This window comes from Neopelma chrysocephalum, unplaced genomic scaffold (assembly GCF_003984885.1).
Source record: "Neopelma chrysocephalum unplaced genomic scaffold, ASM398488v2 Primary Assembly neopelma1_88, whole genome shotgun sequence".
Lineage (NCBI taxonomy): Eukaryota > Metazoa > Chordata > Aves > Passeriformes > Pipridae > Neopelma > Neopelma chrysocephalum.
Window position 1 is genome coordinate 3,285,781 of NW_020897750.1, and position 27,842 is coordinate 3,313,622.

Consider the following 27,842-nt stretch of genomic DNA (forward strand, 5'->3'; position numbering starts at 1 on the left):
GGAGGCTGCATATTCTCTTACTAACTGGCAGCATCTGATTCAAAGCTAACTTTGAGACTCTGGAAAAAGAAATTAGGACACAAAGGCAGATAACCAGTTCTGCAAAGGCTTCTTTGTATTCTGCTGGTTAGAGAATCTTTATGTAAGGGAGAATCTCCTCCATGTCTTCTAATAGCTGACTCGAGCAGCTGCTGGTGGTGAGAGCTAGTGGAATTGCAGCTAACTTTTCTGTAATCATACACAAAGCAAACAAGATACCAACTTAAATTGAAAGTAATGTAAATTACAGTCAGATATGTTCATTAATTATATTTAACTTTTGAGTACAGTTTCTAATTTTTTGTAAAGCTTTTTTTTTTTTTATATTGGACAGTCACTGAGGTGTAAAAATTGTGAAAGGGATGCAGTTTTTTAACAATATGATGCAAAATCCAATTTCCAGTTCTGAAGATATACTTAAGACTTTGAATGACACATAGAGTTGTAGTGTTTTATTCATGTTTTTATTTACAAAAATGTAATAGTCAAACCCAGTATTTTTTCATAGTGATGCTTCTAGCCAGAACAACTGAGATCAGATTTGAGTTGCTTTAACTGCTTAGTTTTGCTTACCTTCTGGTAAATAGTAAAAGCAGATTTAAATTAGTCTATGATCTTATTAGATGTCCACCTTGTAAACTAATCAGGTTTGCAGGTATAAGCAGGTATCTTTGCTAATTTTGAGTCACTAGGGCCTCATGTTTCAAATTCCTCTTCTCTAGAGCTCAGTAGCTACTGGCAGATACTTTGGGAAGGTTTAACTTACCAGCTTTATATGGCAGGTTTTACAATAACAGAAGGATTGGAATGACAAGAAAAGGGAGATGCTAAATAGTGGTTTGAATTTTTATTTCTGGGATTTTTATTATTTTCATTTTGCTTTTCAATCCCAACAGTTTGAAGTCCCATAAGTAGAAGGTTGTAGATGCAGTGGGAGTAAAAAAGGGTAGCAAAGATGTATGCCTCTTATGTTAACACTATGTCCTTTCAATGATTTGTGATGTTCTCTCAAGCTTTGACCTTTACTTTTATCCTAAATCTTAAATGGAAAGGTCTTGATGTGTTTTTGTTTTCTTTTTTAAAGTTTTTAATTAAATATTCTTTCAAAAGAAATGAATCATCACATTACTTTGACTTTCATCATCAGCAAATTCTGTCTTTTAATCTTCCTAATTGTATTGTAGCAATTTGGGAGCTGATCACTGTATGTAGAACAGTAACAGCAGTTGGATCTTTTCCCTGTTATCTGCGGGTCAGTTTTCCGAGTGTCCACTAGATGTCATTGTTGTCCTTAATTATCAGTTTGATTTTGCACTTTTATCTACTCTTTCAATAACTAAATGATTATCCTTTTTGTAATAATGCTTATACAGTATTATGCATATAACTCCCTAACTTAAGTTTCTTATACAGTGGTAAACTTCCACTCATGAGGGTATATCTGTTATTAACATATTAAATATCTACAGAAACAATAACATGCATAACAGGTGTATTAGTCTTCTGCACTTTCTCAGGCAATATTTCTTTTTTCTTGCTAAGAATGGGATTCTGGATATAATGTCTTTAGTTAAAAATGGCACTTCTAAATGAAACAAATTAGTAGGATTTTTTATAGTATGTGAATGTGACCATAATATGTTGCACGAGAGAGTAATTCTTATGTGTACCACATCCTCATGTACTTTTTTTACTTCAAAACTGAGAAGAAAATATGGTCATGCTTCTTTGTCACCACCGTGATGTTACTTGTTCCTATGAATTTTCATATTTCCTAAACTACTTGATATTTTAAATTTTCCTTCAGTCCTGAAAATTTCTCTTTTCTTCAGCTTCTCTGACACGTAGGCAGGTTATTAAAGCAGTGTGAACTATTATGAGCTTTTTAGACAAATCTGCTTAATTATACAATGATTCCATTGGCTTCAGGACTGATTAACTGGGTGGAAAATCAGGCTAAATTATTTTCTGTTTTTCCGTGGATGTTTGCCCAGCTCATAGTGTCTAATGAATGTGTTTTCTTTCCTAATGGTCTGATTTTCAACACAGTGCAATATGCTGTTAGGCTAAATTTTGTCATAAATGTAAGATTAGCTTTAGTTTGTGTTCTAGTATGTAGACATGCCTTTTTTTTGGAACCTAAGATGAAATTATTTTCTGAATAAAATGTTTTTTTCCCCTCTGAGAAACAAGTTATTTGTACCCCATTGTATGGGTGAGAACAGCCATCATAATCTGGCAGTGTTATTCCCTTACTCAGCTGGAACTGAAGTTAAGATGTGTGCAGTCAGCCTTCTCCTCTGACTTAAGTGCCTTTTTATCACAGCTGTCAAGTTTGGAGAGCAAAGATTTTCTTATTTCCAGTCATGGAGTTTTCCCATGTAATGGTTCAAACAAGTCTGGATGGACAAGACATTTTTAGAACAGAATCCAGACTCTTCACTATGTGATTTAAGTTATTACACTTTCTCATGATGTGAAAGTAACCCACTGCAAAGGATGAGAGTGAAATACTGGCTGCAAGAGATCTCAGGTCTCTTCAAGTGATGCTCACCTGCCTGTTGCTTTTGTACCCTCTCCAAGACATTTAGGTCTTCAGCAGTTCACTTTGCCATAAAAAGATTAAGTGTTGCGATGCTTAGTGCAGGTAGGGTTTCAGGTTGTAGTCTGTATTCATATGTACGTTCACCTTGTACTTTCAGTGGCTTCTGCTGTCATCCTATAATGTAGAATGTTTACACTGCAAAGTAAGACACCTGTAAACTCTTGCATTAGTCACTTCTACAGCTTTGGATAAAAAATACACTCTGGGAAGGTGCGGATCAGACTTTCTGAAATTAGCTTCTCATATTAGTTCACATCTGAGAAGCACTGGGGTTTAATCCCAAAATTAAAGTTGCTTCAAGAGGTAGGACCCCCCCTGAAAGAGCCAGTCTTCTATTCTGCTGTGCCCTGCAGAGGACTCAGCAGCAGAATGTGCCGTATGTTGCCTGTAACTAGGTGAGATGCAACTAGACAGGGATAATTTCTTTCCCATTCCAGGGGGAGTTAGTTCTCACAGCACGCTTTTTGGGCTTTCACTTGGTTTTTGATTTGAAGTGGGATGTGTTTTTTATTTGGTTGCTCGTAGTTGAGAGAAACTGGCAAGCTTTGTGATAGGAACAAACCATTGCTAGTGCCTGACATTGCTGTGCATACTTTGCTTTTCAAACTGTTTCAAGGTAGTAATCATCCATTTGGTAAATGAGATGTATTAATGCTCAGGCCTAATGGGAAATGATCAGAAATACCCCACTGAAGAGGAGGGAGCCAGGAAGCGTCTGGCCATGGATCTGCTGTGTTTATGCAGTAGGGCAAATTTGCAACCAGATAATGTGGCTTTGTGTTACCAAGGTAAGCAAGGTCTTTGCTCTTTCGTGTTTCAGAAGCCATTCAGTCTGAAACAATGCTGCTGGAACAGGGTAACTCCCCTGGCTGACAACCTTTATAGGTGTGCAGTGCTCCATCACCAGGCAGGGATGGATAGCCCTTATGCAGGGAAAAGACACATTGTCACTTGAGGTCCCATGGAGCAGACTCTGCATTGAAGAATGATGCCAAGTATTAAACATTGCTTTGCAAGAGGCCTGCTTGAATTCGGTCTCTATATGCTTTCCTCCTGGAACAAAAGCCTACTTAACCTTTTCAACAAGAGTCTGTTCTGAAGATGACTTTGAAGACTCAGGTGAAAGCCCTGTTATAATAGTACACTTTTGTACTGTTATAATAGTACACTTTTGTTGGTTTTTTTTTGTTGGATTGCTGTCTGGTTTGTTTTCAGTTTGTTTTCTATCCTTTTGCTCTTGCTTGGTGTTTTGTGACCAGGTGCAGGCCCAGCAGCCTCCCTGGTGGCCCGGTGTTGTGGCTGAGCACCACGGACAGGGCTCCTTCTTCACTGTTGTAAGAGATTGTGCACTACAGTGGGGAATTATCTACTGGAGGAATGCCTAAACTGGGGGGCTTTTCCAAGGGGTAGTTAAGGAAATGTGACCCTACTATAATCTCTTTACTCTACAGCGTCCAGTGATTGTAGTGAGGAAGCTGGGCTTGTCTAGACGTTTTCTGAAATTCAGCACTAGCCATCTCAACCTGTTTTCTGTATGCAAATTGTCATAGGACTCTTGTAAGGTAATGAATCACAAAAATGTATTCTTTTGAGTCTCTAATCAAACATCTCTAAGGTGCATTTTAAATTGCTTTCCATTGAAGATGGAGTACTGAGTTGTTAATCCTTTAGATTCTTGACTAGGCTTCAAGTACTTCTGTTAGAGACCATTCCTCTATGTTCTTTCTTCCATGTAAGAAAAGAGGCATTTCTGACCCCTCATTAGTCCTTGAGTTCAGAATGTCAATTAAAAATAGTCAGTCTGCTTTCTGCAAGCTATACTTGATGCTAAGAAAAGACCAAGTAAACTTTTAGTTTTATAGAATTTCAAACTGTAGTCTCTCTTGTCTGTCTCTAGGATGCTCTCTGGATGAGGTCATACATCCTCTTGTTCATTTTGGTTGTTATCTTGCTATTATGGTGGTTGAGTATAGATTTAGTTCATCAGGATGCAGATAGTACTTGTTCTTGCATCTAAAATTTACAGGTGCTGGAAATCTGCATAGCAGGGCAGTAGAATGATCCACTGGTATTGGTTAATTATTAAGCCTTGTGATTGATGTTAAAGATAGGAATCAAGTTTAGGAAGCAGGGTTATTTCCATATGAAGTTGGCACTTCATACATGTTTCCACCTTCCAGCAGAGGATGTTTTCTGAGTCTCCAACTGGGATGTTCACATGAAATCATCTTTACAAAAGGAAGGCAAATTTAATGACATAACATCACTGTGCCCTGCCAATATCATCACACTCTAGATAATACGACCTTTTCATCATTCCTATGCTTATGAAAATCAGCTAATATATGCTTCAAACTGTGGAAAGTATGAACAAGATTACAATTTTCCTGCCCTTTTATGCTTTTGAATGCTAATATATTTGAACAGAGCTTACTGTGCAATCATGAGAAATGCACTTACTGAAATAGCCTTTTATGCATATGGAGGTGTTTGTGTGTGTACAAACAGGGAGATCCACATTAAATCTAGAAGAATTCTGAAGTATGGAAGATTGTTTTGGTCCACACATCATAAAATTGTTAAAGCATTTTTATCTTGTTCTGAAATGGTATTTTAAGAGAAATAAATATCTCTTCTGTTGGATCTTAGAGGAAAACTAAAAATTGGTTTTATGTTGTGGTATGTGTTGCGTGGAGAAAGATACTTTCTCATGTTTTGTATCCCAGCATTCAAAACCAAATCTATGAAGGAACCTTTTCTTGCCACAGAAGGGCTCAATTAGGCAAGAGTACCTTAAAGAGGCCCAGTATTTTTAATACTGTCAGTCTGACTTTACTTTCTGAAGCAGAGGAAAAACAATGTGAAACAAAGTGGCAACAGCTCTATGGAAGGCAGGAACTTGATGAAGTACAGAGCTTTCCTCCAGGGAACTCAAATATATAGAGACTAGGAACTGATCGAAGCAGTGAATGTTACATATGTGTGAAAGCCTTGCCTTGAATTATAACCTTTTTTCACAATTATTTGATCTAAGTTTTACCATGGGAAAGAAATTGGAAAAAGTGTATGATTTTTTCGTGTAAAAGTGAAAAAGCTTCTCTTTCCACTGCCAATGACTAAAGGCAATATAACTTATTAGTCAATTATTTATGTTAGGCTCTGGAATCATGGAACCATAGAATGGTTTGGGTTGGAAGGGACCTCTAGTTCCAACCCTCCTGCCATGGGCAGGGACACCTTCCATGGGATCGGATTGCTCAGAGCCCCGTTCACCTTGTCCTTGAACACTTCAGGAATGTGGCATTCACAGCTTCCCTGGGCAACCTGTGCCAGTGCCTCACCATCCTCACAGTAAAGAGTTTATTCCTAATATCTAATCTAAACCTTCGTTTAAAGCCATTCCCCCCTGTCCTGTCACTACAGGCCCTTGTAAAATGTTTCTCTCCCTCTTCCTTGTAGGCTCCCCTCAGGTACTGGAAGGCCACAATCAGGTCACGCCTAAGCCTTCTCTTCCTGTAGCAAGTGCTTGATTACATGGTTTCATCTCTTTTCTGTGAACCAAGTTCTAGTAGGAGGATCTGAAGAGATTTCCTAAAAATCTTGTTTGTTAAATATTTTAGTTCTGTAAAAATCTTTCTGGTACCAGTGGCTTAGAAATTCAGGTTTTTAAAAACATATGTTATCAATGCAGGTAAACTGCATTTGTGCTCCAAAATGACGGAGGACTTTCTCACTGGCTTTAATGCAGGCTTTCACTAATGTATTCTAATTACAATGCTCTAAACAAGTTCCAGTCCTTTGGGCATGAGCAGGTTGCAAATAGTTCTCTATGTACATTTCTCTGTGAGAGGGAAAGAGCCAGATACTGGAACTTTTTATATTAGTATTTTTTTAAAAAAGCAGGGAGAGAATTGTGGCCTTACAGCAGATATAGGATAGTATAGGAAACCAGCTGCAGATTTAGGTGAGCATATTCTCCAGCACTCTTTTGCAGTATGTAGGATTATACTACTGTTGTAGAATGGTAATCTTATTAGTCATCTGTTAGGAAGGTGATTTGTTTGTAGTCTGTCCAGATTATCTCTGCTATTGAACCAGTATCCCGAGTCAAAGTCCACACTGGATTGTGTCCAGTTTATACCTGACTGAAACTTGTAATTGTGTTCTTCATTTTGGTACCAATTTGTAATCACTTGACGTTTTTGTTCAAATGAACTAGTTCTGTCTAGAATTGCCTAGTTTGCCCTGGTATAATTTACCTAAAAGCTCCCCAGAAAAAGCACCATATACAATGAAGTTCCTTCCAGTTAAGAACAGTCCTTAAAACCTGTTGTTCCCATTTGTTTGTCAGTTTGCTATACTGACTCAGCTTTTCTTGGTAACATTTTTCAGAAAAGCTATTGGTTTTCAGTAGTGCTTGGTTGTTAATTAAACAACTGTTAGAGATTTAATATACTGTATATACTTCTGTGTTGTTCACCAAATTTATGGCTTTCTGGAATCCATATTTCCTTATTGATTATCTCTGTGATTGTCCCCTGTGCTACGGACTTCACAGATGGTTGCAGTAGGCTTTTCAATCTTTGTAGTATCTCTATAATACACAAAGTAGTAGAATAGAACCATGGAAGATTGCTGGTTTTCCATGATAGTTTCTTACCTTCTTTATATCCCTGAAGGATTTGTTCAGGAAAGATTTGAATAGTGGAGATCAGTGTACTAATAGACTAACCCCTTTACCATTCCTAATTAGTAAAAATGAAGAATCTCTTCTTCACAAGAAGATTTTGTTATGGATGGTCAATGTGTTAATAAAAGTTCTGTAAAGACTAGGGCATGTAATTTTTCCTCTTTGCACATGTTGTCAGTGGCATGGCCATGCTGCTGACCTACAAAAATTCTACCTAGAGCTGTGGAATAGTCCCCCTTTTTTCCTAATTTTATTTTTAACTCTACCATCTTCTGCAGCTGATTTACACACATGTACACACATGGTGCTTCTGGCTTTTGTGAAAGCATTTTATGTAGCCTTTAACCCCTAGTGCTACATATAGCATCTCTTTGTTTCTTTTAAACCATGGCCTTTTCTGTTTATTGCCTACATAGAGCAGAGATGCTGATCTGTTTCTGATAGCATTACCAAATTTTTGGAGCTCCTAGAGAGATCAGTTAAATGTCTGTGTTCTTCAGCTCTAGGAATTGATCCAAATATGTGTATTTATGTACAATAGATCACATACATTTAAAACAGTAGCCCCCACGCCCTTCGCTCCTTGAAATTCAAGTTGTAATCAAACTTGTGTGCTATCAGGCTGAGGGAGGAAAAGCATGTTTTTCTTTTACATGCTCAAATGTAGTGAAAATCCCTGTGGACAGTTGTGTTTACAAGGGTAACTGTCTGCATTCAATTGTGGGTTATAAAAGTGCTTGCTTGAATAAATACACGGAGCTATCAGACAGAACAACCAATAGTTCGTTGGACTAATTGACCTTGTCAGTAGAATAGAAACACTTGCAAATAAAATTCCCATTGCCAGCAAAGTTGCAACTGAAAACCCCTGAAGAAACTGTGTATATCCTCTAACTATCTTGGAATGCAATGATTCAAGCAGCAGACATGTGTGGTGGGAGGGGGCAGGAGGGGGGAATCATTAACTTAAGAAAGTTGTACGTACCAGCATTTTTCAGTGGTCTCTTTTTGCAGCGTGAGGCTGTGTGCATTCCTAAAATCCTTAAGTAGTTCACTTTCCATTTTCAGAGCTATGTTTTCTACCAATCGTTATTTCTTCTCCCATACCTCGGTTCCCCTTGTATTATTTGTTTTGCTGGTCTGCTTTTATTATAATGTAGCCTTTTCAGAAAAGGCAAAAATGTTTGGCGAGTAACCACAGCATGTTGTAATGAGGGTGGAGTATGTTTGTCATTCTACAGCAATGGTTGACTTACATGAATGCCAGTGTCTATAACCACACATGCTGTGGCAGTTTATCTTTTTGAATATATTTGAATTGCATAACAGTGGAAAAGAATTACAGTAAATATCAGAATATCTGGTCTTCCAATCACAAGCACGATGGAACCATTTTTTGCTTTACCAGTGATGAGTCATGTATCTTTTCATTAAAAGAAGGAAAATATTTCACTCCAGAAATAAGTCTTCACAAATGAATTAGTCATATATCAGACATTTCCTTTTAAAAGTTTGGGTAATGTCACACAGGTGGAAGTAGTATTAAAAAAAAAAGCAACGGTGAAAGACACAACAGGCTTCACTGTGTACTATAAAAACATGATTTTATTTTGGTTAGAAAACAAAACAGGAAAAATGGCATTTGGAAAATAAAGTCTGAAAAACAGTCTCGTTAGCTGCTAAATAAACTTCAGAGATGAAGGTTTAAAAAAAAGCCAAGATTTGTAAAAGGGGGGGGGAAACAGTGTATTTCACCTTAAGTAAGGGACAATGTGTAATAAGGGATTTTGTGGTTTTACAGCTCGGTGCATGTGTTTGAAAGCTGTTCTCTCAGCAACGTGGGTGGCAGGTTATGCTACCATATAATGTATTGTAGTTGGCTCTCCACACTTGTCAGGGTTAGTGTTCAACCATTCGGAAAATTTTCCCATTGTTCTATCATGTGAACCAAGGCTAGTGTTGAATTCCCAATAACCTTCTGCAGGAAAAAGAGGTTTAATTAGAAGGTTTGAAATTTGATTACTTCTGTTATTGTCTTAATGTACTTCTCTCTAATTTAGGTGCTTATCTGCAAATGCAATCAATTTTTGCTCAGAAAGATGAAAAACAAACTTAACTCTGCACTGCAGTTACTTCAACACTTTAAAAAGAAAACTTGTATGCTCAATTCTGTCTTTCTTCAGCATTAACACTCTATTTCCATCTTAAACATGTTTGCTTTAGATGGATCATAGCTTTTGGCAGCTACTGCATTTTTAGCAAATAATACTGTTTCTAGTAAGAGTTGCAAAAAAAAAAACTTTGTGTGAGGTCCTTGTAAACTGAACCTTGGGAACGTTATGTTATTTCTGTATTTTCCCTTCTTTTGTGCTTCTTCTCTATTTGTGTCATGGTTATAAATTACATCGTTTGAACTAGAGAATTAAAAACATTTTATTTTGTGATTCCTGTAATTTAAAAAAGAGAATGTTTGGTTTATGTGCATTTTTTTTTCTTTTTACCTGTTATTTTAGAGGCTGGCACGCAGAGAAATAAGCAATTATGGTATTGAAATTCCATTGTGCCAGCACCTCTGGGGCATAATCCAAAAAAACCCAGAAAAATCGCCTGCTGGGTTGTATGCAGTATGCTTGTGTGAACATCAGTGTCTGCTGTTCACACATCATTTTTTACTGGAAGTTCCTGTTGGAATAAAGGTTCTGTGTTTGGAGAGTGCAGTGGGATATTTGTTGGTCAATGGTTTTTCATCGTTCATAGGGATCTCTAATTACAGTTTACCAATGTAGGCTCACTAGATACTTCTTGCAGATAATCATTAATGCTTAGGAAGTAACAGAAGCAAGCAGGGGTTTGGCAACATAAAAACTGTATCAAGAAAGACCTTCATGCTCTTCATTTAGTCATTCTCTTGAAGACTGAACATGGGAGTGAGGAATAAGGTGGATGGGTGGAGGAGGACATGACAGCATGACAGAAGACTCATATACTCATACACTTCCCTACTTCAGTATTTAACCCTTTCCCTTCCTTTCCCCTTGCCCCCTCCCTTTTAATGCACATGTGGTGTCTAGTTAACATTTCAAAACAGTACAAGTGCATCCAGAGTTGCAGCTTCTGCTGGGTTTCCATGTTCATGCTCATCTGGAATGTCTTCCTGGTGCTCAGTCAGATGACCCCCCTCAGTTCATCAGAATTCATTTTAACTATTTCACAAAATGTGTAATGCTATTCACTTGCAAACTGTAGCACGTAACAACGTCTATTTGATCATTTGTGTTTAATCTCTCAGCATTTGGGCATATTGTTGGAGACCCTGGTAGATAAACTGTTTACTGCAGGGGCAGGTGATTGCAGTTTCAAGTCTTTTGCTGAATTCATAAAAGTTAAGAGAAAAGGAAATGATTCTAAACCAGACTGTAAAGTTCAGGCTAGGTAAAGTGTCATGGTTCGCCTTGATACACAAGATGATTATCTATTTATCCAACTGAATAAACACTGCAAAAGTCCTTTCACTATTATAATTGACAGTGATAAATGATGTCAGTGTATGCTTGCCAGTATGGAAAGTCTGCTTTTGGTTATCTGTGTAAAAAATTACTACAGATTGACTTCACCTGTGGGGCTTTTTGGTTCCTGCCCCCCTTGGCTGTGGTTAAGATCATGTCATATGACCACAGAACTATAAACATGTGTGTCTTTTCCTTCACAGAAGTAATTGCAAAAGTGCATGTCTTTCCTTTTTAGTGTTACCAATATGGTAATGGTCTGGTTCTTAGGTATAGATTATCTTAATTTCCTTTTCAGATCAAAGCATAATGCTTTCCCACCCAGGTGTGGTCTTCTGTGGTAGACAGCAAATTACTTAAGAGTTTATATTACTTCTTTATAACTCCTTGTGAACAAATGTGCCACAATCCATTGAAGGAATTAAACCAACAGGTTGTTTGGGCACAGAATTAGGTTTTTCTGATAACTGACAAGGGGAAAGCCTGCACTCTGAATTTCCTTACAGTATTAATTACTGTAACAACATCACACACCTCTTAATTTTTCTTGCTTGTGAAGATTTGAAGGAAAGCTTCTGGTAACAATTTTAATTGTGTGCGTTCCAAGGAGAAATCGATGTGTAGATTGTCAGTTAAGTTTTTACCTTGGATGTTTGAAGAGGTTCCTGGTCACATAAGGCTCGAAGGTTGGAGCTAGGGAAAACGGAAAATTTTTGTTGTCTTTGTTTTGCCTGCTGTATTATTTATTGGCTTTTGGGGAAGTATGTGGAGAAGGAATGGTGAGTATTCCAGGAGGACTCTAGACACCCGACTTTACAGTTACCTACCTTTTTGCTCTGCTAAGTATCACCAAAGAAACTGTCTGGAACAAGGGACTATTCTTTAATCTCTAGGGAGCAACATGTTAGGAAGGAGGTCTTGAAATTATGTTTTTCTGTATTAAAGGGCCCTGCACACCGCATGGAAATTGTTAAATAGAGCGCTGTTTACCTGTCTCCTTCTTCTTCTCCCCTACCACATTCTGCAACCATTCTCTTTTCTCAGTCTAGAAATTCCCCAGACCTGAGAAATCTGAAATTATCTCCTCTGATTTTTGGATCCCATATGTGAAAACACCATGGGAGTCCAATACTGAACACCAGCATTTGCACTGAAAGATTTAAAACAGAGTTGTTGTCAAAGCTGACAGTAAGATGTTGCTCACTCAGTCGTGCTTTTCTGTTTCTGGAGAGGTTGCTAGCCTGTGGGAGACACTTTGCAGTGGCCTTTGAGCTATTTTTTTCCACACACTGAAGTAGAATTGGGAGGATAAAGTCAGTAAATTATAAACAATCATCTTTGATTTACCTGATAGCCTTCATAGACTTAATTGCGGAGAGAAATACCTAGAGGAAGCACTAGATAATTTCAGACATTGAGAAGTGCTAAGGACATGCAGAAAGGTCAAATCAAAGATTGATTCTGATTCCTCTGGGTGCTACTACTAGCACAGTATTAAAATTCTTCAAAGAGAAAAGACAGCAGGTGATATTTAATTTGGGTTAAGCATAAAAGATATAAAAGGAATGGGAATTTTCTAAGGTATCTCAGAATGAAAAGTTTTGTGCTGTCATCTCAACTGGTGCTGGTCAGCTGGCACACCACACACCTTATTTTATTTCACTTAAACTTGTAGGCACCAGCAACTAGAAACATCCTGTGACTATGTTAACCACTCTTTAACATCTAGCAGTGGGGTGGAGAGAGAAGGTGTCCCAATTTAAAAGAAATTAGGACCCAATCGGTCCACCACTTATTTTTTTTATATGTGTGGCTTCCATGTTGTAATATCTTTATTTGCATCAGTACAAACTCAGTCAGATTTAACTATTCATAGTTTGTATTCCCTTGTGGGAAAGTTATCACGTGATGCTACTGATTAAGATTTAAAAACCCCCCACAAAACAATTCCATAAAATGCATTGGATGTGCCGTGCTTTGCCAGGTTACCACCAAAAGAAACAACCAAAAATTTCCATAAATTCATGGAGATAAAATAAAGGAACCAATGTATTTTATGTAGGTATACAAGGGGCTTTTATCATTACAATCAGCCCCCCTTTTTTTTTTCTTATTGCTGAAGCCCAGCATTGTAGTGGAAAGCTGAGATTATTTATGGTGTCATTAGGAAAGCAGTTACAGAAAGGAATTCTGTTCACATGGTAAGTTAAAGCAATTCCTTGATCAGAAGAAAATGCCACCTGGCAAGTGGTAGATATCTAGAACAAACACAGGGTTCTTGAGCATGAGATTCAGTTGGCTTCAGAGCTTTCATGACAGTCCTTTCTAGAGTTAGGTCTTGGTCCCTTGATTGCTGCAATGTTATTTTATTCAGGGATCATATGTCTGAGTGTAGCTTTGATGAGAACACTGCCAGACAGAGTATAAATTCAACTCTTTGCAAAGTTTTTTTTTGAGGGGGTGGGAAGGGATTGAATGTGATGTTATGCTGTTCCTTATCTCAAGTAGTATGTGGAAATGTTTCTATAGATATGAAGTATAATTTATTTCTTTCTGAGGGCTGTTTTCTGTCTTAAATCTGTCATAAGATAACTGAGATCATGTGTTTGAGTCGGAAAAACCTTTCCCAGGATTTTTCCATTTTCTGCACGAACACACAGGAGAGAGTGGAATGAGAATAATAACGTAGCATGTGTGTCTGGCTTGAGGGCCTGTGCTCTCTAGCTGCCTTCATCCAATTCCTAAACTAGGTTTATCTAACAGTCCTATTTTATTTCAGAATGAATTCTGGAGTGTTTTATGTCTCATGTTAAAGGAATGTTAACAAATACAGTTTTTATTGAGGCTTTTTATGAACACTGTTCTCAGTCACAGTCTTCAAGTGAACCATGAGAGTCTAGCCCCTAATACTTATTACTCCTTTTCTAATTATTATTTTCCCCCCCTCTGTATCTGTCAGAGGTCAAATTCAACTGTGAGTATGAGGGATTTTTTTGATTATTTCTACTAGCAAATGCAGAAAATTCCAATTTGTTTCTCTTATGTTGAGATTAATTTCTTACTTCTTAAGAAGATGATGTTATTGAGTAACATTACTAAGATAAGGTTAATCAAATCATGTGTTTCAAAAACAGTTTCAATTCCATGTCAGAAGTGATTTAGGAAAATTTTGAAGTAGGCTTCCCTCTGAATAGGTCTCTGTTGTCATTATGTTGGTCACCATATTTAACTGAGAGGTTTTCATGAATCAGCTGTGGGTAAGTCCAGCACTGCTGGGGTAAGAACTTCTACTGTGGAATTATTAGGTTCTTCTTTTTCATTATAGCTTTATTTATGTGTCATGAGGAGATAAAAATTTACTCGCATAGCAGAAATAAATTAAGCAGAGGAGCATATCTGTATATATCTACAGGACATATATATTTGTAATCCAATTCCATCACCTTGTTACTGACTTCACTTTTCTAAGCAGTAAGATGGTATCCAACAGTAGCTCTAGATTTAGGACTTAGTAGACCTGTTGGTAAGAAAGTTTTCAATTAAGTTGTTCTTGTGCTGTGTTTTTTTCCCTCTGCTCCCTCATGCTTCAGGAGCAAACTTACAGTGTAATTTAATTTTGATTCTCACACAGTTTATACTGAGGAGCTCATGTTCTTAGCCTGTAGAATGTAGCAGTAAGGCTATTCCACACTGCTGTTTATAGCAGAATTGCTGTTGCAGTGAGGTAGCCATTAGCCCAACACTGTGTAGCACTATCTGAATACCTTTTTGAACTGTACATTCTGTGAGTGAATGGTGACTCAAGGAACCTTTGGCTCCCAGAAAGAAGTCAAGAAATAGAATTCATCTAAATTGAAAGAAGCAGAATCCAGAGTCTGACCTCCACATTAAACAGTGAAACAAAGCCTTGCATTTTTTTGGACATGCTTACATGTCAATTTGTAGGAAAAACACAAGCAAAAGGTAAAAACTCTGCTGCATTTTTTCCACTACATTAAAAAAAATTGTGTTTAGATGTAAAATTAAATGCTTCCATCGGGCAACAGTCCTGATTCCAGCTTTGGAAATTTATGGAAGTGTATTCTGGCTCTTATAAAACTACCCAGCTGAACCTCTGACAGATATACTCATATTTCTTCTCTTCTAAAGTTCTTTCGTGTGGAAATATATCTGCAGTGAGATATGTTTATGAATTTGGGATCTTTCTTAGATGAGACATTGCATTGCATTTTAAATTTGCACAAATAGTTTTCACAACAGTCTTTTACATTTGTTTCCAATGAGTAAATGTTCCTTGAGTTGAGCATTAGGTCTGCTCTGGATCCTGTGAAATGTTACTCTACGTTTGCTTATTGAAGCCTGGCATGCTACAATGCACTGGAGCAATTTTGCAGTTTATCAGGTTTTGCCCCACTCGCCTTTACTGAGTATCCAGAGTCCTTGTCCAGACACAAATGTTTTACTTGTTTGCATACTGTACTTCTGCAGGATTTGGGGATTATTTACATAGGTTTAGTGTCTTTAAATTCCTTGATTTTAGGAGAGGCAACCGCCTGTAATTCTCAGAAACAAGTCATTCCTGTGAAAGCAGGAGAAATGCTTTCACTTAACCCAAGTTAACAACAGCTTGTCCTCTGGCTGGTAAAGAATGAGTAAGATTTTTTTTTTTATTATTTGGTAGCATTCAGGTATGATTTGTTACAGTCTTCTTCTAAAAATTGAAGTCACTCGGGAAATACAATTTTGTGTAACAGATAAAATGTTAGAGCCATGCAGCTTTGTGGGCCTGTTCTCTGGTTAGAAGATCAAAAATCTAGTTCTCTTCAATATGTAATAATAGCCCCTTTCAGTGAGGGGAATGTTTTTCTTTTGGTTTAGATGTACTTTCTTCCCCTCAACCTATAAAGAGTGCTTGAGAGCTAGCAGCTGGCTGCTACTACAACTACTGACTATTTTTTAAAATATCATGATATTCCTGTTTTCTTATATGCTTTCATTTCTCCTATTAATTTTCTGCATTCTCTGGGATGCAAAGTGCATGGTGTGAAATGTAGTCACTAGGTTATTGCCACTATGTTATTTGAGATGATGTGATAGTGGATTTACTCAGTGTGGCTAGTCTTCTGACACTTAGATCTTTAATATTCATTGCATTTTTTTTTCAAATACTTTCTTTGTATAATTTAACTGTAGCGATGTCTAGACATATTTCCTGGATATGGCTAAACAATTTTGAAGGTAAATTATGACCCTTTTTTTTTTTTTTCACTTTCACACAAACACAATATAATTTTGTTACATAGATTAGAAGAAATGGGAACTGGAGACACTGGCAGTACAGTTTTCATCCAATTTGCAAACTTCTTCCCCTTTGTAAGATTAGTTATTTCCCAGAAATGTTTTCAGTCATTTAACTTCCATTTGCAATCAATTTGTGCAATGCGTAATCCATTTGTATTGTTTGTATTGTTTCAGTTTGGGCACACCAGTTCTAGTTTGAAAAAAAAAAAAAGATAGCACCTTTTCCTTTGTGTTTTACTCTGTTCTGGTTTCTAATGTCTTCGTTCCATTTGCCTTAAGGTCCTCTTGTGTAAGGCCATTGCCTAACAAGTAACTTGTAGGATTTTCTTTTAAAACACGTCTCTCTGCTTACAGGAAGTTCTGTTTATTCTGTCCTTCCTTGGAGAATTCTGTGATGTTAAGACTCAGAATCATTTAGATTGGAAAAGACCTCTAAGATCATTGAGTCCAATCTGCTCTGTTATCTTCCATAAAAGGCAGCTGCCAATGTTGACATCTTGTCCTGTTCTCCAGTCAGCAGTTCCATTTGTAATGCAAATTCACCTGAACTTCAGAATGTTTTGGGTTCTTTTTAAATTTATTTTCACACTTCTTCACTGGAGCATGTTCAATGGTTGAACTGTGTCTTGTAGCTGTAGCTACAACAAGCTGTAGGTTGTTCACTCTGGTTTCTGTTCTCTGTGTATGGCTGTCTGCTCCTTCACTACTGGTTTCCCCTACCTCTCTTCAGTAGATGGTTGAAGTGCTACTCTCTTCCCCGAGAGCTGCCTAAATCACCTGGAAATTGTAGGAGGTTATGTCTTTATTTTGGATGGGTGCTGCTTTGAAAAGGGACTAAGGTTTTAACATCTTAATACAGGGAAATCTTAGGGCTTTTCAGTGCTTGGAGGGGGAGAACTCAAATTTGTGACTAAGATGAAAATTTAAATAAAAAGGCCAGTAATGTGTCATCTTAGGACACAAAATTTTTAAAATTACTTCTTTCCTTTTATGAACACCTTAGTTCTCATACTTAATCAAATGGGTTTTTTTGATAGGTCTGTCACTATTTTATATATGTTTAGTTATGACTAAAAGATTTGAATGCAGAGGGTGCCATTTGTTGGAATGAATGTGGGAAGGTGTAGTGCTTTTGTTTTGTTGTGTTTGACAGTTGTTTTTTTCCTGTCTTCTGATGAGGTAAAAGTTACTGAGGGTTTTCCAAAGAACAAGTTCCTTGAATCACTGTTGCCATGTTTATGCCATCATTTGCTCCATTTTAACAGCAGTTGACCCTTTAAACATATAATTGTTAGAGAATCTTCTGGTTCTATTCTGTATCATCACACAGCATTCCAAAAATGACTTGTATCAGTTGATCATCATCTGCCAGATTCCTACTTCCCAGTTAGTAAATCTGTTAGTATTATACTTACACAGATACCTTATGTACATGGGACCCCCTCCTTAGTTACTTGTCCATAAAATGAAAAAACATTGCAGTGAGATAAACTTTTATGATTTGAAATGCTTCCCAAAAGGTATAAAACATTTTTTTTCACTAAATGAGACGTGCACTTCTTTCTAAATGCACAATGTGCTACATATTTTATAGTAATTGAGGGGGGTGTTTTGGGGGTTGGTTTGTTTGTTTGTTATTTTTTTTTAAATGTACTGTTTCTTTTTCACATCTGCATTTATAATACTCCAAGCTACTGATAATTTGAGTTCTATAGTACCATGGTTTAAAAAAAAAAATAAAAAAAAATCCCTCATTCTTCTTTCAGAATGCTGCAGTTTTGAAAAGTTTAAAGACTTGCAGCAAACCATAGATTTTCTACCATTCATTTTTAAGGCCAGACTGCCCAGATGCAGTCTGTTCCAGTATGTCTGCAACTTAAACAACTTAGGTACCAGAAATAGGCAAACTGAAGCAGAAAGTTTGTTTTGGGCTGTGTTACCTACTTTTTGATACTGTCAGCCAGGCCACCACTCCAGAGCATGAGCTCAAGAATTTTTTTGTAGCTTTTTCATCTTCAGCGTGCTGTCTGCCAAGCCCAAGGGAAGTAACAGAGATTCACATTGGAGCCAAATCCCTGTAGGTCTGAAGGATTTCCCCTGATACCAGGAGGCTTCTCAAGGTTTGCCAAGCGGTGCACTTGCAAAAGTATGGCATTCCCATGGATTGTGACAGCTGGGTAAGGAGATGTGGGTCCCCACAGGAGAATGCTAATGCACTGAGGGTAGATTTGCCTTCCCTTCCTTCACTCTTGACTGATCCCTAAATGAATTATGAAACCCATTTTTCTTTAAATCAGAGATCCAAAATTTCACAGCTGTTATGACTGATTTCATAAGAGTTGGAGACAGTATTCCTTCTGGAGCAACAGGTTCAGATGTTAAGATGGAATCTGTTTTAGCTGAAACCAGACTGAACTTAGATGACTTCTGCTGTGGGTAGAACGTTTGCTTTGGAGTTTTAGGTCTTATTGCCGTACTTGCACATGTGAAACTCCATTCTAGAGTTTCTGTATTGTCATTCTGTATTTGATCACTCTGCTTTTCAAAGGGAAGGGTGAAGGTTTTTATATTTTTTTCTTAAGTTCCAGTGGATAGGATGGTTGCCACTTAAGACATACACAGGATGGCAATTCTTCTCTAATGAGTTTTAATTTATGGATGTGTTCAGCATAAACTATTATGTGAAAGTTCAAGTGACCTCACTTAACAATAGAATTTTAAAGATGTGGGACTGGAATGCAAACTGTCCAAGACTGTTTAACATTTTTGTCCATCTCTGAAACAATATATACATCTTGAGACATATGTTTTTGGATAGAATGTTGAGCTGCCTATGCATTGTCCCTCACAGAACATTCTTTGAAAAAAGTGTATATGGCACAACAAAAACTGAGAACCACTGAAAACAGAGTTCCATTCTTTCCAGAGAGACTTTCCTAGCAAACAACCTGTGACAAATTCACGGTGGTTTCTGCAGGTAAATTTTCTAGAATGAAGAGTTGTTTTCAACCACATTCTAGAGAATGAAGTATTCAAAGACCGTTGTCTTTTTTTCCCCTTTGCTTGTTTGTTTTTTTCTGTCACCCAGAACTAAGCAGATAATATTTTCTGAAATTAAAATTGAGCAAGACAGTTGTGGCTGACACGTTCAGAGTAGCTGAGCATTTGGCAGGCTGTTTCTTTCTCTGAGGCCACACATACCTGATTGTGCAAATGCTGTGAGCAGCTGCAGAGGTGGGAGAGTGATGGGCAGGGTGGTGGTGCTTAAGTACCACGGACAGGGGCCCCTCCACACATGCCCAGACCAACCCTGTATCAACATGTGGGACTTCCACCAACGGGACTTCATCAGTTTTTTATGTGGGCAGTTCAGCACAGCCTTGACCCTTTTGCAGTCAGCAGTACTTAGGAGTCTTCATCTCTTGATACTTTTGAAACAGCTGTTTTACCTGTGAATCCATGTCATAAAACTGGTAGTCTACAGCATGTGCCATTGGACCCTATTTTCTGCGTTTGACAATGGGCTTATGTGCATACTTGCTCATCTGGTACTCATGTCTAAGACTCAGTTTTGTCCTCCTATGTGTTCCTCATCTTCAGGAGATTTCAAAGACAAACTATGAGAACAATAATAATGCAAAATCTGACTTTCCCTGTTAACATCTTGTGGATTAAATTTCAATGCTGTGTTCTTCCTAACTTTACTCCTATTATAGTATTGGAATTCTGTCTGAATCAGATATGTACGTCTGGGAAGAGATTGCAATGTTTTGTCAGCAGAATCAAATAAAATTGTTCCTTGCTTTTTTACTGTATGGGGAAATTCTAATCAGGACACCTAAGGAATATCAAATTCTGAAGAATATTAAAATAGACTAGTCAATGAAACCATTTCATGAGCTGGCTGGTGAATCACTTCTGCCAAATGAAGTTTAGGTTGTATCATACATAGCTCAATTGGCATCATCTGCTTACTTCAGAAACATGCCTGTTTCTGTACTCTATGAACCCACTGACATCGTCCAACATGTGGTGTGCTGCTTATGTAATCCAAACATAAAATTTGGAAAGGCACTATAAGAATCTGTATTTGAGCATTGTAGATGCTAATCCTTGACCCACTGAGGATTTGTTTTTCTAGCTTTACTGTTCTTCCTTTTCTAGATTTTCTTTCTAGCTTGGCTTGGGCGTTTAGGTGTCTTTATTTTAATTGGATACAACTTTCTAACACTTGAGCATTGATTAATTTTTACTGGTTTAATCTGGAGCAGAACAGTCTGAAGAAGGAGGTTCTGTAAAACTTTTTGCAAGGATCTTTTTGACCTTTCTGTTTTTCAACCTTTTCTGTCTTACCAAAAGTTATTTCTTTCAGCTTATTTGAACAAAGAGTTTATATATGACAGGAATTTTTAGTGTTTGCAGGTTTCACTCTCTGATAGCGCTTATTCGGCTACTAGTCTCTTATCTGCCTGAATCCATAGCTGAATCTTCCTGAGGGATGGACTGTGCTCCTCTAGACTCTTCAGGAACTGCTGTTTGAAAGAATGGAAAACTTCTCTCGCCTAATGGACTGAAGTTGGATTTCTTGACCGTTTAAGGAGGTGGCTGATTAAGACCACAGAGCCACCTCCTTAGGTGGTCGTTGCTTCGTTAGAGCGGAGGAGTGTGCTTTTCACAGTGGGTCCTTTGAGCGTGTTTCTGTGTTCCTTGTTAAGCTGCTAATGTGGTGTCCCTCCTTTGGCTCACTTGGAACTTGTGAAGTTGCTTTTGGACGTGCTTCATTTTTATTGCTGGAACTGGTGCATCACTGCTATTAACTGGTTCTCTTCCTTCCTAAGTGAAGTGATGGCTGAAGCCCAAGCTCTGCTACTTCGTGTGTTGACAGTTCCAATACTTGGAATTATGCAGGGGCCTACTGATTCTGAATCCTGGTAACTGCACGGTAGGGCATGGCAGTTATGGAAAGAGAATTTTGGAAGTCGAGCCAGCCTACTTTCTCCTTGCCAGTTGTTGTGAGAACATATTTGGATAGCTGTAAAAAAACAATGGCTAAACAGGGAAAAGCCTTTCCCAACATGGGAAAGTTTGTGTATTGATAAATACTTCATTTCTGAACATAGAATTTATTTTGCCTGGAACTTAGTTTTATAATCTGCTTGGAAGAATACAATATTTATTGAGAACACCTGCTTTGAGAAGCTTAGTTTTTTTATGTAACTGTATAGTAAGAACTAGTTAAGCTCATAGAAAGGCAAAATTATATGTGTGAAGAAGAGTCTAGCCACTACATTTCATTTCAAAGTTTGCTAAATCACTAAAACAAAAAGCAGCTTGAACAGTTTTATGAAAAAAATAGAAGGAGTAAAATCAAATGCTGTTTGGTTTCATAGCCGTTTGACTCTAGAAGAACAGATGATAAAATGGAAATTTGATAAGGTACCAACATCTCAGAATCATGTATCATGCTGAAGCTGTGATGGCAGTAATAGTTCTCAGCTTTCTGTCAGTATGTGTGTGCAGAAAAGGATTTTTTTTTTTCCCCAGAGGAAACAAGCAGGCAGCTTTCTCCTCATATATATGTGTATGTATATATATATATATATTCTCCTGAAATCTGGGAGCCCTGTCTAGCATACATCTGGGATGTGTTTGTAATTACTCTGGAAATGAAACTACTTACAGTGGTTTTTTTTTTCCTTTCTGTATCTTCACAAAAGATGTCTTCACAGGGCAGCAAAAATCATTCATTATTTCAAGAATGTTAGCCTGCTGTAAATATAGCAAAAAACTTGGGGTTGTGTTTATAAGCCTAGTAGAAGTAGCATTTAGAGTTATGTGCCATTTTGAAGACATGACAGAATTTAAGCAGAATATCACTGTGTATCGAGAAAAGGTCAGTATTCAATTTAAGTAGGATTAAGTACAATAAAAAAAGCGTTCTTTGGATAAATAACTTGCTACCCTATAAAGAGGCCAGCAATTGCAGAAGAACCTTCCTCTTAAAATCTCTTGTATTCAGGCTGGGGAGGAGATTTCCATTGAGGACATCAATTTTTCTTCAGCTTTCAAAATAACAAGGATTGGTGGAGTTGGGAGTATATATCCATAGGTAAAACTGTAGCATGCAGAGGACAGGAAAAATAAGAAACCAACGGAGAGCAAGCAGGAGAAGAGCTAGAGTATAACAGCAGCAGAGGACAAGTGAGTGATTTTTCCATTTCAATTTTTATCCCTTTGTTCTTTTATTTTGACTTTCATGCTCTTCTTGTTTACCAATTGTCACAAAATTTATAGTATTAGAAGCAAATTAAAGAAACCCACAAACCCTGGGCTTTTTGTACATTGTATGTAAGATTAGTCTAGAGCCTGCAGGAACTGTTCTGAGTTACTAATACTGAACTTGCATTGATTCATTCCTTTGTTTCCCTTTTTTAAAGAAAAACTTTTCTGGTGAAACACATAACAGAAAGAAACTTCCAATTTTTAATTTCACTCAGGTAATTAGTAATATAGCTGATTTTTACAACTTTTCCTGGAAGAGAGTTAATTGTGACTGATTCCTAATTACTTAAATGACCTACCAAGAAGGAAAAAATATTGGAGGAAACTTAATCTGATATTTGCTCATAGTGGACTGATGCTGTAGAGCTGGGGTGAAACGTGTGTGTGTGTACATTTATATACATATTATACTTTAAAACAACAAGCTTGACAGCAAAGTCCACTGAAATGGATTTCAGGTATAGTATTTACTATAGGTAGAGCTGCTAGTGCCACCTGTACTTAAGGTTGTGTGACCCTTTACATTTCAAGGCTTAACTCTTAGTTACTTTCTAACTTTTGCCAAACTGCAGTTCAAACAGATTTTTCCATGCCAGATATCTGCTTTGGGCTGAACTTTTGGAAAGTTTCAGCCAAAGCAATTCTGTTCCAAGAATAAGGCCAGTGAAAAGTATGCTATTTTGCTTGTGTGAGAATATTCTGGTGTCCTTCTTTGATGCTCCAGTGCCCCCAAGCTCTGAAGCAAGGATTTGAAATTTGGCAATAGTTCAGCCTTTGTGTTGAGGATGTGCCTTTTGCCTCCCTGTAAAAATCCACCCAAATTTCCAGACCGGTTTACAAGGCTTTGAAAGATTGCCATTTGCTTGGGCTTAATAGGAATTTCTTAAAACTTCACAGTAAGCTTCCTTTAGATTTTGTTCACACTGGGAATGCTCCAGGCAGGGTAGAACTGCGTATTTCATCCCACTTCTGCTAGGAATTGTAACAGCTGGATCTGGGTGCTGACACTGAACTGAGAGTGGGCAGCATTGTGTCTTGTATCACCACTGCCTATTCCCATGTCCTGTTCCTTTTCCCTGGTGGTGGACCTGGGCCCTCTGGAAAAGAAACTGTCTCATTCATCTGGAAGAGCATGACAGATGCAGAGGAGAAGAATTTAGGACCCTGTGTGTGTGTGTGGTTTATACCATTCTTTTGGTCACAGAAAATGTGTGTATCATACTGGCAAAATATTACTTCCTTTTCTACTGGATATTCAAGATAACAGTAGCTAGGTTTTGTTGCATTTAAGCTTCAGTTTAAATGTTGAGTGGGTATCAAGGTTTTAACAAACTATATGGGCATCAACTTAAAAAAATACTCAAATGTCACAGGGCAGGAATGTTACTCAGAGGGCAGAAATCAAGAGCTCATTTTTTCAAACATATAAGTCTAACTCTGACCTCTTGCATTTACTACATTGTAGTGCAACCTCCAACTTCCTCACAAGTGTCACATGCTTTGTCCAACAGGCAGCTATTTGACTGGGTAAAGGGGCTTATTCTGAGGATGAGTCCAGGATTTGTACAGTAAAGTATGTATATTCATCTGTTACAGAAGTTGAAAAATGTGGAGTAAGTGAAGTCAAGATTTTGGAGGGGGGAAAAAAAGGCTTTGTGGCTAAGACAATTAAATGCTGCTTGATGAATTGTGTGCCATCTGTGCTTAGTTGTGGTGTTTCTACATGATGCACTCAAATAACTGTTCCTAGGTTACTGCTCATACTGTGTGTTCTAGTGGCTGGTTTGAGAACTCATGTCAGTTTGTGGAAATGCAGACACTTAGAACTGCAAGTGAACTCAGTGGAAGCTAAACCTCCTGTAAAATCCTGTCTTTTACTGAGGACAGTAAAAAACCAGCTCAGTCTGGAGCCAGAGAACCTTTTAATCTAATTAACCTGATGCCTCCGTTGCCAGTTTTGCAGGTGAAGAAATTACTTGACCCATCTCTGTAGACAGGCTCAGAAAGAAATTGGTTGCCTTTGTAGCAGAACTGGAAAATAACACACTATAAATAGAGCATATAACCCCCTCCCTTGATTGGGGATGAAATAAAGCATTGATAAACATGTAATAAAAAATTTATGTAATAAGATACAAGCATATTTTTACATTAGTGAAATTACCTTTGCAACTTTTAACTTTCCAATGCTTCCCTTTCCGAGCCTAATAATTCTTTTAAAATAAAAGATGTGATTTTTCTCTGTGAATTTATTAAGGATTCAATTTAATTTTGTATAAATAGCCTAATTTTGCCAATCCCTTGGTAGTTGTCTTGGTTCTGGAGTGGGGGAATCATTATTTCACTTTTGCAATTTCTTTCCCAATAGGCCATGAAAACCCAGATTATATTGGATCTGTCTGAAACCAATGTTGTCAACCTATAGAAAGTTTCACTTTTTTATACTGTATTAAAAATCTATTTCATACTGATCCAAGCATAAAAATCCCAAGATCATAGCTCTGGAACTCAACTTTTCCACTTTGAATTAGCAGTCAAAATTTTTAAACTCTGAGAATAATATAAAAATGCAAGTTTAATTAGCAATAACCTTTTCATTCTCTTCTAAGTCAGACACTTAACCTTAGTACTAGTTGAATAAAATATTAGTAGGATCCTCATCCTTCCTGTTTGCTGTGGAGATGGAAAGCATACTTGCTCAGGCTGTTTACTGCTACCTCACCATGATAAATCTGCCCTTTGTAAAGCTGCTTCAACAGTACATCATTATTTTATCACTTTGTAGAGTCAGCCGTTACCTGAAGTTTCCTATGCAAAAAAAAAAAAAATGGTTTTGTAGATTTTTTGAAAGGGACAGGTTACAACAAATAAGTGACTGTGTGTTTGTGGAAGTGTCTAGCTCCCGGAGGGAAATGATTTGCTACTAAGGCTTAGTGAATTTAATACTTTGGAAATTATTTGTTGGAGAGTCTGCAGCAATGGAGAGGTTTGGGTTGCGGTTTTTTGTTTTCTGGTGGGTTTTTTCCTTTCTTTTTTTTAAGGTGGAGGTGTGAGAGATTTTTTTCATTTGTTTCTTTAAGCTTAAAGTAGTCATCAGGGTTTTTTTTTTACTGGTTTCTTGGGTCATTCTCAAGGTGTTTACTGCCTCTGAACCAGTAGCTCTTTTGAAAGCTTCAGCATAAACAAGGCATTTAACAGGATGTGTGTCATGCAGTATTTGCAGGAGAAAGATGGGAATTTTGAGCTGCTCAAAGCACATACATCTTCCTTAGAGGAACTCTGCTGCTAAGAACAGCAGTCTTATTTGCTTAGCTGTGTGAAATCCACTTGCTTGTGGACAATTGTTTTGTGTCTTGTTTTTCTTCCCCCCCAAGACTTCCGCTTCCTTGTGTGCTCTTCCCATATGTGTTTTGAACTGTGCTTTGAAGTTGGGCAACTAGTTTTAAACAAAAGCTTTTACCACGCTTCTGCATAGCATCCAGCTTGATTTCAGCAATCTGACGTGCCAGTGATGTGGTTTAGAGTTAACAAAATGCTATTCTTTGCTTGCTTTTTCATTGGTTTGTGTAGGATTAAAATTAAAAAAGAAAAAATAATCATATCAGACTGGGTATGTTGCATAAAAGCCAAGTCAAAATGTGATTAGAATGTGATTTGTCCATTTGGCTGTGCAGCAAGTATTAATTGACCAGGCATCTGTCTTGACACATGGGTGGCATGAAGTTTATGAGGTATCTTGTATTTTTTCCTCTGTCACCTTCCTTTTCCTCCTCTTCAGTCCTCCTAATAATCTAAGGAATTTCTGAAAACCCAGCCTTTGTGTGCATTTAGTTTCCTACATAAGTCATTCTAGCATATTTTAGTCCAGAATGCCTAGATAAAACAAATTAGGATGCATGTTTTCTGTCATCTTTGGGCAATGTGCTTCAGTAACAGGATCCTTGCTTTGACTTTCTTGAATTTATTCTGAAGTCTGTATTTTTTTATATTGATTTTTGTTTTAAGATTAGGGCACAAAATGAAGAGTAGATTCTGAAAGGCAAAAGCAACCACAACTGCAGTCAACCAGATTAATTTGTATCCAATTACATGAGCAGTAAATTAGCTATGAGTTTTCAACTGTACTATTTCAAATTAACTTGAAAAAGCAACTAAAATCTGATTTGCAAGACTCTGCTTTATGAAACGGGTTTAAGATGTGATCATTTATAGTAAGTATGTTAACTGGTTCTGAATGTTTTGCTTTTCTGTCTTGTTTTTGGCAGCAACTTGAACTAGTGGAACCGAGCGGCTGGATTCACGTTCCTCTGACAGACACTCACAAGAAGCCAATTCGCACGTTCATGATTCAGATTGCTGTTCTAGCTAATCACCAGAATGGGAGGGACACTCACATGAGACAAATCAAAGTGTACACCCCGGTGGAAGAGAGCTCCATTGGTAAATTCCCTCGATGTACAACAATTGATTTCATGATGTATCGCTCCATAAGATAAAGTTTCCTACTGAGAAGTAATAAAGGCATTCTTCTGATGATGGTATCGTTGCTAAAGTATTCAGATACTTAAAGAGCAGGGTTTACTTCAGTGTAATTATCTCTTTTATGTTTACACTTTGTACGATTTTGAAATAAAGATAATACTGTGTTACAATATATTGTAGTCTGTGATTTTGCATAACTTGTCCTTGCAGTCTGAGTGCTCTTGTACTATCTGAGAGGAAAAAAACCCCAGACACTTTTAAAAGAACATATTTGACTGTGAATCAGTAACTGATTTAATACAGGTATTTTTGGAGGGTGATTTCTTCCCCTAATGATCATGCCTGGAAATAGTTTGTTCTCTAGTGTTCCTGTTTGTTCCTTTACCTAAAAGGTGCTCATTTTAAAGAGCATTCTTCTTGAACAGACATGGTTTAAAGACATTGACAGTAGTGTTTTCTCATCATTGTTTATGCTAATATGTTGCACCCTTTTCTGTATGGGATTGCTTCTGTTTAATGGCTGTCTGGATGGATTTAGCTTTCTTTGTAAGTGCAAAATAGATCATAGAATCATAGAATATCTCAAGTTGGAAGGGACTGATAAGGATCATTGAGTCTAACTCCCTGCTTCTTCCCTTCTAAAACTAAACCGTATGACCAAAGAGCATTGTCCAGATGCTCCTTGAACTGTGACAGGCTCAGTGCCATGACCACTTCCCTGGGGAGCCTGTTCCAGTGACTGGTAACACAGTGAAGATGACAATGACATGAAGAAAACCAAACCTTTCCAAATTATTCAGTATAGTATATACAAATGTGGGTAGAGCCCTTCCTAAATCTTCGTTCGCAAAGCCTAACCATGATGAGATATGAGAATAGGTCATCTAAACATGATACCTGTTCAAAACAGGAGGAGAGTTAAGAATGCTCTGACATC

The 27,842-nt window shown here is 37.5% G+C and overlaps 1 protein-coding gene across 3 annotated transcripts in view; it reads left to right on the top strand.

Moving 5' to 3' along the window:
* Nucleotides 1–27,076, top strand: part of ANAPC10 (anaphase promoting complex subunit 10) — a 35,903-nt gene extending 8,827 nt beyond the window's left edge. For all 3 annotated transcript variants that reach the window (XM_027692775.1, XM_027692776.1, XM_027692777.1), the window contains exons 5-6: nt 26,689–26,923; nt 26,954–27,076. In XM_027692775.1, coding sequence (XP_027548576.1) covers nt 26,689–26,919 — 231 coding nt within the window. In that variant the 3' untranslated portion in view covers nt 26,920–26,923; nt 26,954–27,076. The remainder of the gene's footprint in view (nt 1–26,688; nt 26,924–26,953) is intronic.
* The last annotated feature ends 766 nt before the right edge of the window (nt 27,077–27,842 follow it).